Source organism: Hoplias malabaricus, chromosome 10 (assembly GCF_029633855.1).
Source record: "Hoplias malabaricus isolate fHopMal1 chromosome 10, fHopMal1.hap1, whole genome shotgun sequence".
NCBI lineage: Eukaryota > Metazoa > Chordata > Actinopteri > Characiformes > Erythrinidae > Hoplias > Hoplias malabaricus.
Genome location: NC_089809.1, coordinates 36,611,339 through 36,624,569, shown reverse-complemented (window position 1 = coordinate 36,624,569; position 13,231 = coordinate 36,611,339). Strand labels below are relative to the sequence as shown.

General features: G+C 45.2%; 1 protein-coding gene across 4 annotated transcripts in view; it reads left to right on the top strand.

Annotated features, from left to right (window-relative positions):
- The window catches only part of adgrb1a (adhesion G protein-coupled receptor B1a), a 156,501-nt gene that overhangs the window by 36,676 nt on the left and 106,594 nt on the right, over window positions 1-13,231 (top strand). For all 4 annotated transcript variants that reach the window (XM_066682711.1, XM_066682710.1, XM_066682709.1 and 1 more), the window contains exon 2: window positions 366-1,300. In XM_066682711.1, the coding sequence (XP_066538808.1) occupies window positions 580-1,300 (721 nt within the window). In that variant the 5' untranslated portion in view covers window positions 366-579. The remainder of the gene's footprint in view (window positions 1-365; window positions 1,301-13,231) is intronic.

Sequence of the window (13,231 nt, the reverse complement as noted above, 5' to 3'; positions counted from 1 at the left end):
TGAGTGAATGTGTGTGTGTTTGTGTTGCTCTGTGAAGGACTGGCGCCCCCTCCAGTGTGTTTTCCTGCCTTGTGCCCAATGATTCCAGGTATGAATGTTATATTCCAATTCAAATGTCTGAATATTCTTACTAACTGTGTTTTTGCTCTTTAGATGTGTGTAATATACTGTCATTATATCAGTGTCATAAAATGGCCAATTTATCTGCAACAATATATCAGACTCAAAAAATGGTGACAGGCCTTCACTCATGTCAGTTTCCGTCAGGTCAAATCTGTGTCAGTGTGATATTTCAAGTTATTCTCTCTCTCTTGTCTTTACTCTATTGGCTCATGTGCTTTCTCTTGTTTGCTCTGATCCTACAGAACCATCTGAGGGCCTGAGGTGTCATGGACATCCGTGTGGATCAATGACTCAAAGCCCTCTCTCATCCTGAGCCAGAAGTTCAGCAGGCTTCTGAGGAGCTCTTCTTATCATCAGGAAGAGACAGTTGACCTCAAACCCAGGAGAAACCGAGCAGAACAGAGCCACAGCGTTCCCTTCAGCCCCTTCTTTTTATTCGGAATAGCCTTCCTGACCATGGTATCCAGCATCTTAAGGATTTGTCCATCTTCTCTCCAGCTCCTCCTTCCTGTCTTGTTGCTGCTGCGGCCGGGAGGGCTCCACGCTGCCCACGCTGGCCCGGAATCGGACACGTGCTCCACGTTGGTCCAGAACCGCTTCTTCGGCTTCTTCTTCTCATCCTTTGTCTTTTCCAGTTCACCTTGCTCATGGACGCTGCAGAACCCGGACCCGAGGCGCTACACCGTTTTCATCAAGGTCACCAAACCTACGGAGGACTGCGTGCCCCGGCAGCACCGCACTTTCCAGTACGACTCCTTCCTGGAGACCACCCGCACCTACCTGGGCATGGAGAGCTTTGATGAGGTGGTCAAATTGTGCGACTCCTCCTCTAGTATGGCCTTCCTGGAAGCAGGGAAGCAGTTCCTGCAGATCCGGAAGGGGCCTCCCAAAGTGGGTTCAAGCCGCGGGGAGGGGAACGGGGAATTTAAGGTGGAGTATTTGGTAGTGGGCAAGCGGAACCCAAGCATGGCCGCCTGCCAAATGCTGTGCCAGTGGCTGGAGGACTGCCTGACCTACAGCACGTCCAGCCGGCCCTGCGGCATCATGCAGACCCCCTGCCAGTGCTGGGACCCTCCCTCACCTGACAAAGAGGCAAATGGATGCTACAGAGATGGAGTCTACCTGGAGAACTGTCTGCCCACTGTAAAAGGGACAGCCTCAGACACAGACACCACTGGTGAGTCGTCAGCTTTTATTAGCCTCACTGCTTCTTCCTTAACACGGCACTATGCTCATTAAAGTGTAGCGGCACGTTATCTGCTTTATCTGGTTTATTTTTTTAGTTTTTTACTCATTGATATAGTGTTGGGCAGCAGGTAGAGTCACAGTCACACAGCTCCAGGGGCCTGGAGGTTGTGGGTTTGAGTCCGGCTCCGGGTGACTGTCTGTGAGGAGTGTGGTGTGTTCTCCCTGTGTCCGCGTGGGTTTCCTCCGGGTGCTCCGTTTTCCTCCCACAGTCCAAAAACACACGTTGGTAGGTGGATTGGCGACTCGAATGTGTCCAAAAGTGTGAGTGTGAGTGTGTGTCACCCTGCAAAGCACTGGTGCCCTCTTCAGGGTGTGTTCCTGTCTTGCGCCCATTGATTCCGGGTCCGGACCCACCGTGACCCTGAACTGGATAAGTGTTACAGACAATGAATGCATGAATAATGTGGTATTACACTGAATATTAGTCTGTTTCTCTTTGAGAATTAGTGGGAAGCTGCGTAAAATGTAGATAAACACAGAATGCAATAATGAGTCAATCATTTTAACCCTGTATTTGATCAAAAAATGTTACAAAGACAATATTTCAGATGTTGAAACTAAGGTAACTTCATCTAAATGAGGATGAGTAAACGCCCTTGCATTTTCAACTTCATGTTTATCGTAATTTTAGCCCAAAAAAAAGAAAATAGGTGATATTCCTCACTACGGGGACCACTTAAAATTGCTCAAAATATGCAAAACGCGTTCGAATCAGTGTTCTGAGTGTATAAAGAACTCAGGGGAAAAAAAGAGACCTTTCTTGGATTAAACTACACTTTAAATCATGAGGATTTTTCTTCTTTGTTGTTTCTTCACTGAGTGACCTCTTTTTGAATTTAGAATAAATATAAGCCATAGTCCATTGAAAGTGCAGAGGAGTAAGTGCTCAGAGTGCTGGAACGAATAAGTGCTCAGAGACGGAGAAATAGCGAGGGAGGGAAGAGAAAGGGGTTTTAGATTTCAGCTGATGTGTGGTGGCTGGGTGACCTTGGCTGCTTGGCGCCGCTCGCTGCCCATGGGGGGCTCAGCGGGGGGATATCAGGTGCTCTTGCGGGAGGATCTCTGTGGCGGGCAGCTGATACGGGAGAGGGATGCGATGGCGCCGGGGGATTTGAGGATGGGAAGGCGAGGCTGGTCACCGAATCCATTGCTATGCTCTGATTTCTCCTAAGAGAGTGGACGCAAGCTGGAAACTCAATCCTTTACTCGATGCTTCTGCCAAACCCATGGAGAATCGCTGCCCTCTGTGTCCTCCTGAAGCAGCCTGACTTGTGTTGTTCCTCCTTTTTCTTTTCCCTCTCTGTTCATGAAACTAGTTTAACCGCTTAACCTTTAACCACAGCTTCAGATTTCCATTCCTCACTCCTCTGACTTTACGATGTCAGGAGTTATCACTGTCATTTTGCTGTGGTACTCAAGCACAATTACATAACTTGGTTTAACTACACAGTGTGTTGCGTATACACTCCACTTACGTTCTGTCAGCTCTGTACTTTTGACCACTCTCGGTCTGCACGGCTTGTTTTGATCTCAATCAATGGGAAGAAAATGGGGCTGAAGTGTTAAAGATGTAAAACAACATGACTTCTCCAACTTTGTATTCTGGAATCCAAAGATTAATAGAGCATTTGTCCATCTTTCAGTTTCTGTTCTTCTGGTAATGTCGGAACATGTCAGTGAGGAACTGATTGCATTTTGCCAAGAGAACATTGGTAATGTCAGATCCTGCTGTTGAACGATTAGTTCGACCTCACAAAGCTACTCCATCTCACCCTGGAGGTCTTGAATTAAACACGTATCTACATTCTATACTCTTCAATCTTACACAAGACCATAGTGATCTTAGGCTCATTACTTTAGTGATATGGGGAAGGACCTACACAAAGCTTATAAGTTGTACATTGTATGTTGTTTAATGCACGCGGGGTCATGGGGAATCCTTAAGCAATAATACACTCAAGGTTCCTGGTGTAACCTGAGATGTTTTCACAGGAGTGCCGAGGTCATGTGTCAGAACACAGATGTTATAGCACAAACCTTGAGTGTGTAATTGTGATAATAATATGCTTCAGTTATCACCACTTATTGCTAGATTTTAAAGGATAAAGAAGATAACGAGGACAGGAAAAATAAAGCTATGTTTGTTTATCAACAACCCATAAGGTAAAATAGTTCTAGCCTTTTTCAGCCAAATTCTTAAACTGGTTCAGCTCAGGATTTTTAAACCTTGGTTGCTATCCAGAGCCATGGATAAATGGGCCGATTCAGGGTATAGTCATGGTTAATCCACTGTTTAAAGGGTTCAGTGGATAAATGATGCCAAAGTTTGTCTGCTTAAATTCACAGTGAATATTTTGGAGTGGGACTCTAGAACTTGTTAAGAAATAAAAATAATTAAAAAAATGCCCCCCTCCAGGGTGTATTCCCACCTTGCACCCAATGATTCCAGGTAGGCTCTGGACCCACCGCGACCCTGAACTGGAAAAGGGTTACAGATAATGAATGAATGAATTAATTAATTAAAAAATGTTGCGGAATAATACTCAAAGAGCTTCAGTCAGAGTTCCATTGTTGTGCAACACTGGCACGCCTACAATGTCCCTCAGCCAATGAAATTGCAGGGTCAGAAGTATGATAACAAGTCTTATTTTGAATGCTGGGAAGGTTTAAATGCCCTTTTAATCATTTCACTCCATCATTTATGCAGGTTTACATGTGGACATGTGAATAATAGACTGTTGTCTTTGATGAACATGTGAAAATCTCTGTGTAGATCAAACCTCTGAAATATGAGTTTATTCTTTTGCTGCATGTAAGTGAGATGAATTGGACATATCTGAAAAAGGAGCAAGTCAAATGAGCCAAAAGGATTGATGGATGAGGGGGAGTAATCATCGAGCAAAAATGAGAGAGCCAGAGACTGAGGGGAAGAGAAAATACGATTGATTAATTGTGGCAAAGTGTGGAAAGCCATGAAAGTCCTTTTTTTTTTTTTTTTTTTGGAGAGGTGCGTTGAGAGAACAGAGGCAGAGAGGAAATGACAGATGACTTTTTGCGAGACGGGCAGTGGTGTATCAGTACAGTGCAAAACCACTGCCCCCACCCACCCACCCGAACCCTGTGTGCTCGCCCATGAGAGAATTAATGGAGGGCTGTCTGCGTTCGCCCGGCCAAATCAGAGGAATCAGAGAAATCCCTCCTTAAAAAAAAAAGCCTGCAGCAGAACTGCTCGACTGGAGAAAGAGAACGATTGGAGAGGAGGGAGAGAAGGAGCGCTCTCCTCTTTAAAATGCTAAAGGCGTGTCTGTTGTGTGAGTGTGACCCATTGCTTAGAGGCATCATGGAGGACGAGGAGAGTCATTCGGCACTCTGAAGCTCACAGAAGGGACAGATTATGGCCTGTGCTTAAGAGACTGAAAGGCTCAGGGAAATGATGTGCTTGCATGGTCAAGGGTGATTATTAGGGGCTGACTGATATATCACTCGGACAATAAAACTGACCGATATTAAGGTTCCGTCTATTCGTCAGTGCTTATGGGTGTGGCATTCTGTATTAATGAATTCATCCATTTGTTCGTTATCTGTAAACACTTCATCCAGTTACGAGTCTGAGTGGGTCCAAAGCCTACACAACATCATTGGGGCCAAGGCAGGAACACATTCCAGACAGGGCTCCAGTCTGTCGCAGGATAGTCTCACATTGCCAGAGTCTATAGGAAGAGTCTGGTGCCTTTCACCACCGATCGTGGCCAAGAACAACCTGCTACTGCACAAAAAAAATATTCGACTGACACCCAAAATGACCAATCTCAATTTTGCTATTTGGGCATGACACATAGAAAGAGGCCGTCTTTATGATTCATGTTGGACCAGTACCAGAGGCAGTACAAAACCAAAACAGAAAACAGCCAGTCAGAATGCCAATGGCAGTCCTGACAATGAGGCCAGATTAATGCACTGAAAATATCAGACTCTCCTGGTGTGTCTGAAATGGCTCCCTACTCCCTGTCCCATACATTGCTCACTACGCAGTACACTACTATAGGGCACTGAATTCAGGAGGGTAGAGGGCCATTTCAGACATTGTTTGCGCTTGCTCATTATTGTTCGATGGATGATTTAGTGGCATAAACACTATCGGCATGTGACTGCCCGAAACTGTACCCTATTCACTACATAGCGCACTATTTTTGGGTTCCGTCACTTTGTTTGAGTGTCCGAAAACTTTTCAGTGCACTCAAACAATCCCACAATGCACCGCAAAAGTTAGTGTACAACCCATGTACGCTAGCTGACTGATGGATAGCTGATACCCATAATGCACTGCATTGTTTGGTAAAAACCTGCGTGAGTTAGTGTCCGAAATCATTGACCACGGCGATAGATAGAAACGGACCATCGGGTCGACACAGCTGCAGAGTCTCTAGGTCCGTAGCCGCAGTCAGTGGATGTACGGTATGTGCTCCCCGACCGTCACCAGGAGCAGCGGCAGAACAGTAGTGATGGCCATGAGCTCAGAGATAGCAAACAGCTAACAATTCAAAATATCAGTGTCGTGGAACGCCCTATTTATCCGATACCGAGCTCATTTTGATAATATCAGGACCAATATCCGATCCTAATATCAGATTGTCGCATCCCTAGCTGCATCCTGTGATCACTGACATTACACATGGAACAGAACCATGAGGCTATTAAGGTCCAATTGAAAAGAACTGACTTTTTTAAACGTAGGTAGTTCACGTCCCTGAACATATTAAATGCGTAATATCATTTAAAGCGCTCTTGTTTCCTCATAAAACTGAAGCTTAGTGATTTTATTTGGGCTACAGTTCTGTCTTTTGATTAAGTCAGAATCATTAAGTTAAAATGAACGTTTCTCTTCTGGAATTTACATTTTGATTTTTCTGTGCAAGCCCAAATACCGTTTGTTAGGAATTCTCCGGCTCTATCGGCTGGACCCTGGTGATAGTGGAGGGACACAGGGAATTGGGAGTGGGAGCTGATGCTATTCTGTGGTCAGATGTTTGTGCAGAGTTGTGGTAAAGATGATGAATGTGTGTTGTGTTCTCGGGGCAGTGGGAATGTGGTTCCGGCTGATACGACTAAACTCTGGGTTTGCTCTGTGAAAGGATTTAAAATGACTGTCCCTAAAGAGCTAAGTGGCGCGAATCCTCAGGCTAGCTCCAGCTTTAGTGTCCGCCTCTCCCTCTCGCACACATACACAAACACACCCACCCACACACACACACACACACATAAACGTACACAAACCTACTCACACACAAATGAAGGGGCAGTTCTGTGTAGGAGGCTGGAAATTGTAGCAAGGGCACTGGTCTGGGGGTGTGTGTTATGTGTCTGTTTGGCCACCAGGGGCATTCAGTGGGCTTCATCAGAACACAGCTTAGATTCGCACTGCTCAAAGAGGGATGAACACAGTGCTTATCTTCGCTGGATTGACACGCTTCTCTCTCTCTCTCTCTCTCTCTCTCTCTCTCTCTCTCTCTCTCTCTCTCTCTCCTTCCCTCCCAAAAGTTGAAGACACTCCAGTGTTAACCTGCTATCTCCCTGGCCTTGCTCAGGACCCTCAGGGCTGATTAAAAATTCATGTTTTAATTAAGCAATTTTACTGCTGCTTCTTTACATCCGATAATAAAAGACCGCCACAGGTCAGGTGTGTGTTAGTGTGTGTGTGTGTGTGCGATTGGACTAAGTGTGTCCATGTGTGTGTGTGTGCGTGTGTGTGTATTGGGTTCGTTATGAAGAAAGCTATTAATTTTCAGCCATAAATAGTCGTCAGAGGAAGAAAAGGGAACTTTAACTTCGTCCCATGTCCCTCTTGCAGTAGCAGCTCATCGCTCATCTGTGACTGGAGGATAATGCGCCTGTGGAGTTGCACATGTGGCTCTCCGTTCGGGAGTGTGATGAGAATTTTTTACCTAATTTCTGACAGCCAGCTCATCTCTGTTCATATTCATTGCTTGCATTCTCTCTCTCTCTCTCCCTCTCTATCTCTCTCCCTCTCACTCTCTCTCTCTCTCTCTCTCTCTCTCTCTCTCTCTTTCTCACACATGCTCTCTCTCTCTCTCTCTCTCTCTCTCTCTCTCTCTCTTTCTCACACATGCTCTCTCTCTCTCTCTCTCTCTCTCTCTCTCTCTTTCTCACACATGCTCTCTCTCTCTCTCTCTCTCCTTTCTCTCTCTCTCTCTCTCTCTCTCTCTCTCTCTCTCTCTTTCTCACACATGCTCTCTCTCTCTATCTCTCTCCCCCCCCCCCTCTCTCTCTCTCTCTCTCTCTCTATCTCCCCCACTCACTCTCTCTCTCTCTCTCTCTCTCTCCCCCACTCTCTCTCTCTCTCTCTCTCTCTCTCTCTCTCTCTCTCTATCTCCCCCACTCTCTCTCTCTCTCTCTCTCTCTCTCTCTCTCTCTCTCTCTATCTCCCCCACTCTCTCTCTCTCTCTCTCTCTCTCTCTCTCTCTCTCTCTATCTCCCCCACTCTCTCTCTCTCTCTCTCTCTCTCTCTCCCTCTCTCTCTCTCTCTCTCTCTCTCTCTCTCTCTCTATCTCCCCCACTTTCTCTCTCTCTCTCTCTCTCTCTCTCTCTCTCTCTCTCTCTGCTCTATCTCCCCCACTCTCTCTCTCTCTCTCTCTCCCTCTCTCTCTCTCTCTCTCTCTCTCTCTCTCTCTCTCTCTCATATTGTTACACTCCATCAGTTCCAGTTTCAGCTAAAACTTTTAGTCATTCTCACACTAACAGGCTCTTCCACAGGACATGTTCTTCAAGATAGGATCACATCATGGTTTTCCTGCCTGAGTAACAGTGGGGCTTTAAAAGCTCAGACCTATACAGGATGACAGCATGGAAAAAATGCTATATTTCCAATTGGGTCAGTCAGTGGCACTTTTCCAGCAATTATTTAGTTGAAAATAACAGACACTGACACTATGTCCCGCTGTTATCAGTTGGACAAATTCAGACTTCAAAAATGGCTCTGGTGATGCTATGTATCTTTTATCCATTTTATAAACAACAGTACGTTATGCAGCATAAATAAATAAATCAAATAAAAACATGTGTTTAGGTTTCATTTAAAAACTCACTGAGGCAAGTGTGTGATGAAGCATGCCTCCTATATTTGGGGAATATTAGTTATGGTTTTATGGTTCTTTTAAACGTAACATGGATGTAATCAGTACTCAAAGAACACTGGGTTATTGAAGGTCTATTAGTGAAACCCTGGAAATAAAGCATTCTTTTACATTTCTATTAAATTTGAAATATAGCTTTTTGTGAAGTATCTATTTATTATTCTTTTCCCATATCACCCACTGCTGTTTGCACAGTGTTAATTGGTGGCGTTAAGTATCCATTGCTGCAAGCCTCTGTCTCCAGTGTAAAATGAAACCAGCAAACTTTGGACGCCACACATGTCTTGGCTGATGAACTGCGTTTGGGAAATTTGTGTAAATTAGATTGTTGGCCCAAAATTACTTAAACACTGGGCAGCACCACGGCTGCCAGGCCGGTCCGGCGCGTCTTGCACAGCGTGTGTATTGCCAGTGTTTCTGGCTTGTATACGTTACGACTCTCAAATGCGAGCCAGCGGTATCGGCCAGTGCTCTTTACAGCTCTAGGCACTGACGTCAGTCACCCTCATTATCACCAAAATGTCGATGTGGACTAGATTGAAAGATGTCAGAAAAGCAAACGGATGACCAACTGTTTCAGCTGAGTGTGTGGCCTGAAGAGCTACATTCCTAGTCAAAATGGCCATTAAGGAATCTAAGGTTTGATATTTCAGAGGCTTGGAGTATTAGAGCATGGACAGAGCCAAACATTTTAAACATTCGGGGCTTAACCCAAACGTCCAAAACCCATGCTCACCTCTGAAGATTTATTCCTAACTTTGCCTTTCAATTCTTACTTTTGTATTTAACATTTGTATTTAGCACAGCAACTTTGCCATCTTTAATTAGTTGTTAAATATATTACATTAATAATGTAAACAAATGTACAACTGTGAAATGTTATGCATGGTGGTGCAGCAGGTTGCGTCACAGTCACACAGCTCCAGGGACCTGGAGGTTGTGGGTTCGATTCCCGCTCCGGGTGACTGTCTGTGAGGAGTGTGGTGTGTTCTCTCTGTGTCTGCGTGGGTTTCCTCCGGGTGACTGTCTGTGAGGAGTGTGGTGTGTTCTCCCCTGTTTCTGCGTGGGTTTCCTCCGGGTGACTGTCTGTGAGGATTGTGGTGTGTTCTCCCTGTGTCTGCGTGGGTTTCCTCCGGGTGACTGTCTGTGAGGAGTGTGGTGTGTTCTCCCTGTGTCTGCGTGGGTTTCCTCCGGGTGACTGTCTGTGAGGAGTGTGGTGTGTTCTCCCTGTGTCTGCGTGGGTTTCCTCCGGGTGACTGTCTGTGAGGAGTGTGGTGTGTTCTCCCGTGTCTGCGTGGGTTTCCTCCGGGTGACTGTCTGTGAGGAGTGTGGTGTGTTCTCCCTGTGTCTGCGTGGGTTTCCTCCGGGTGCTCCGGTTTCCTCCCACAGTCCAAAAACACACGTTGGTAGGTGGATTGGCGACTCAAAAGTGTCCGTAGGTATGAGTGAATGTGTGAGTGTGTGTGTTGTCCTGTGAAGGCGCCCCCTCCAGGGTGTATTCCCGCCTTGTGCCCAATGATTCCAGGTAGGCTCTGGACCTGCCACAACCCTGAACTGGATAAGGGTTACAGATAATGAATGAATGAAATGTTATTCACTGTTTCTTAGTTTTACATTTTGATATAACATCTAAAGAGGCACAACGAGTCAGAATAAAACTTTTAGATCACTTTGGCAGACACACATCACACAAGCCCCATTTTTACATCTAATGCTTTATTACTCAGTAAAAGTTTATTAACATTCAAATTAACCAGAGCTCTATCTCAAGGGCTGTGACCTTAGCCAGTGAGCTAACCGCAGCTAACGTTTGTTTATTACATCTCTCAGTTCACCCACTCACTGTGGACTCATGTGGAACACCATCTCTCTGCTGCCATTCTCAGGACAAAAGACCACTCCCAGAATCCAGGCCATGACATCACTGAATGTGCATGATGTACATTTGGAGGTGTGAAGAAATACCTCTTCATTGTTTAACCCTAGAATATTGATATGATATTTACATTTCTCAGCTTTTTTCTCCTGACATTGAATGACTAACATAACTTTCATTTAATGGACCCTTTGACTAGAAACTAAAGTAATGAAGGGTGGTCTCTGATGTTGGCACTGTGTACGTGTGCAGTGAAGCTCTCTCCTCTGGTTTGCTCAGTTTTGATGTGAGGATCTGTCCCTGGGCCTGTATTAAAAGCCAGACCGAAGTGCTCCTGCAGCAGCGTGCCCTCAGTGCCAGCGGATGGCGGAATGAAGACGAATTGTCTTTGTATCTGTCAGAGTATAAATCTCTCTCTCTCTTCTCCTAAAGGGCTCTCTCCTCCTGACGATTGACAATCAGAGGTGAGTGCAGTCGGAGGAGACGCCTGTCCACACACACACACACACACACACACACACACGCGCATGCACACACACACACTGCAGCAGCACTCAAGCCTGCCTGAACTCGAGCAAATAGGCCCCGGAGAGCAGCTCATTAGTGAACACATGTCCCCTCCCCTCTCTCAAACAGACCTGTGTGTGTGTGTGTGTGTGTGTGAGGTGAGACAGCCTGCCTGTGTGTGACCTCTGCCTGAATCACAGCTCTGATCCACAATCTGGAGGAGGGACATGTTCCAAACATGTAACCATCACTCACTAGCCCTAGGAGAGAGAGAGAGAGAGAGAGAGAGAGAGAGAGAGAGAGAGAGAGAGAGAGAGAGAGAGAGAGAGAGAGAGGGAGGGAGAGAGAGAGAGAGAGAGAGGGAGAGAGAGAGACAGAGAGAGAGAGAGCGGGAGAGAGAGAGAGAGGGAGAGAGGAGAGAGAGAGAGAGAGGGAGAGAGAGATTGTAATGTGGATTTACAGTTATTCGTCTGTTTAAACTCTGCACTTAGCAGAAAGGCCATGCACAGGGGCCTGTAGGAATGTCTAATGTACTCTGGCTTTGCAAGAAACAGAGCCCAAGTGTTTTCAAGAGGTGCATATTTTACCGTGTGCTGTTTGAGATGGAGTAGAGTTAGTGAAGTATCACATGGTGCTTTTCCATCGCATGGATCCAGCTCTACACGACTCGACACGGCTCAGCTCACTTAAAGCTTGCCCACAGGCAGGGCTCCCCCACGAAATGGAGCCTGTGACGTCGAAAAACCCTGTCCTGAACATGAATCGCTGCCTTTGAAAACCACAACAATGGCGGTGGTAAAGTTAAGCGCTGTTTACTCATCATGGATTCCCATGGTTGATTTTTTTGGACTGAACACGGCTCCACGCCCCAATTCTCACAGATTCTCACAGGCTTCGTAACAGTTTTTTTCCTGAGGCTGTTATCCGGATGAACACTATTCAGGCACTTTAAACAAACATTGCACAATCATTTCATTACACCTTCTGTAAAGTTGTATTTAATTTATCCCTCAGTACTTAATGCATCATTAAGTACTTTGTTTACATGTTTTATATTTCAATATGTGTATATGGTTACTTTCACTTCCATAATCACAATGTCATTTCACAACTGCACTTTATGTAAATTATGTAAAAAAAAGTTATATATTGCACTTATGGTTCGATGCTAACTACATTTCATTGGTCCTGTACTTGTACTCTGCACAATGACAATAAAGTTGAATCTAATCTAATCTGTTTGACTTGTTGCATGTTCGGCTTTTGTTGGAAATTTTCGCCGGAGCATAACACCAACGTCTTCTTCCCTGTGGCTGCCGTTGTGAGTGACAAGCGATGAGTTTGTTCTGGATTTGAATGAGCTCTGCATTTCAGGGTGATTGACATGGCTCTGGCCAATCAGCGCTCTGCAGGGTTTATACCTCACCATTAAGTACCTACTAGGCACGGTTGGAGGAAGCTAGGACTGAAAACTTGCCGGTTCCAGGGACCAGGACCAGATTTGGCCAGTGGGGAAAGCAGAAGAGCCACGCTGAGTCGAGTCGAGTCGAGTAGAGTCGTGTAGGTTCCATGCAGTGGAAAAGCTCCATAAAACACCTCAGCAGTACAATGAGTCAAAATAACGCAGTTTGATATATTTGTAGATCCTTCAGCCCATGAATGAACAGTTACCTCACTGATGGCTACAGTTCAACCTGCCATTCCACATATCCTCAACTTTAGCTGTAATTCCAAAGCTCCAGCTTTATTACATATTCTGCCATAACTGTAGTTTACATTTTTCCTTTTGTTTCATTGTTTTTATTCAGCTGATGTGCAGCGATGTTGAGAGGTATTTTGCACTTGGAGACATTCTGATGATTTGTTCAAGGGTTTAAGAAGTGGTTGAAAACTAGTGTTGAAGGGAAATGCCAGAAAAACGAGAAATGAGATTTTTCATCGTGACGTCGCTGTGACTTTCACACCCCAATTCTGGACCCGAAAACCTCACTGTATTGTTTTTGAAATTTAAAAACATGGTCTCCAACATGGTTCCTAGTTTCCTAGGGCTCTGAAAAAATTATTTGCAGCTGCAGTTTCAGCAAATACAAACACACACAAAAATGTCTGTCTTTGGCTAAGTTTGGATCAAACTAAGTCCACATTTCAACACCTATTTTGGGTTAAATAAAGGACATTATGGACCAGATTTAGCCCAAGATCAATGTTCATAGGACGTCTGGTATTTGGTGGGAAGGTTCCCACCAGGGCTCTGTTTGCTATTGTTTGTTTTACTGTCATTCTTTTCTTAAAAACCAGTTAAAAACCGAAATCTGATAGAGGTTGT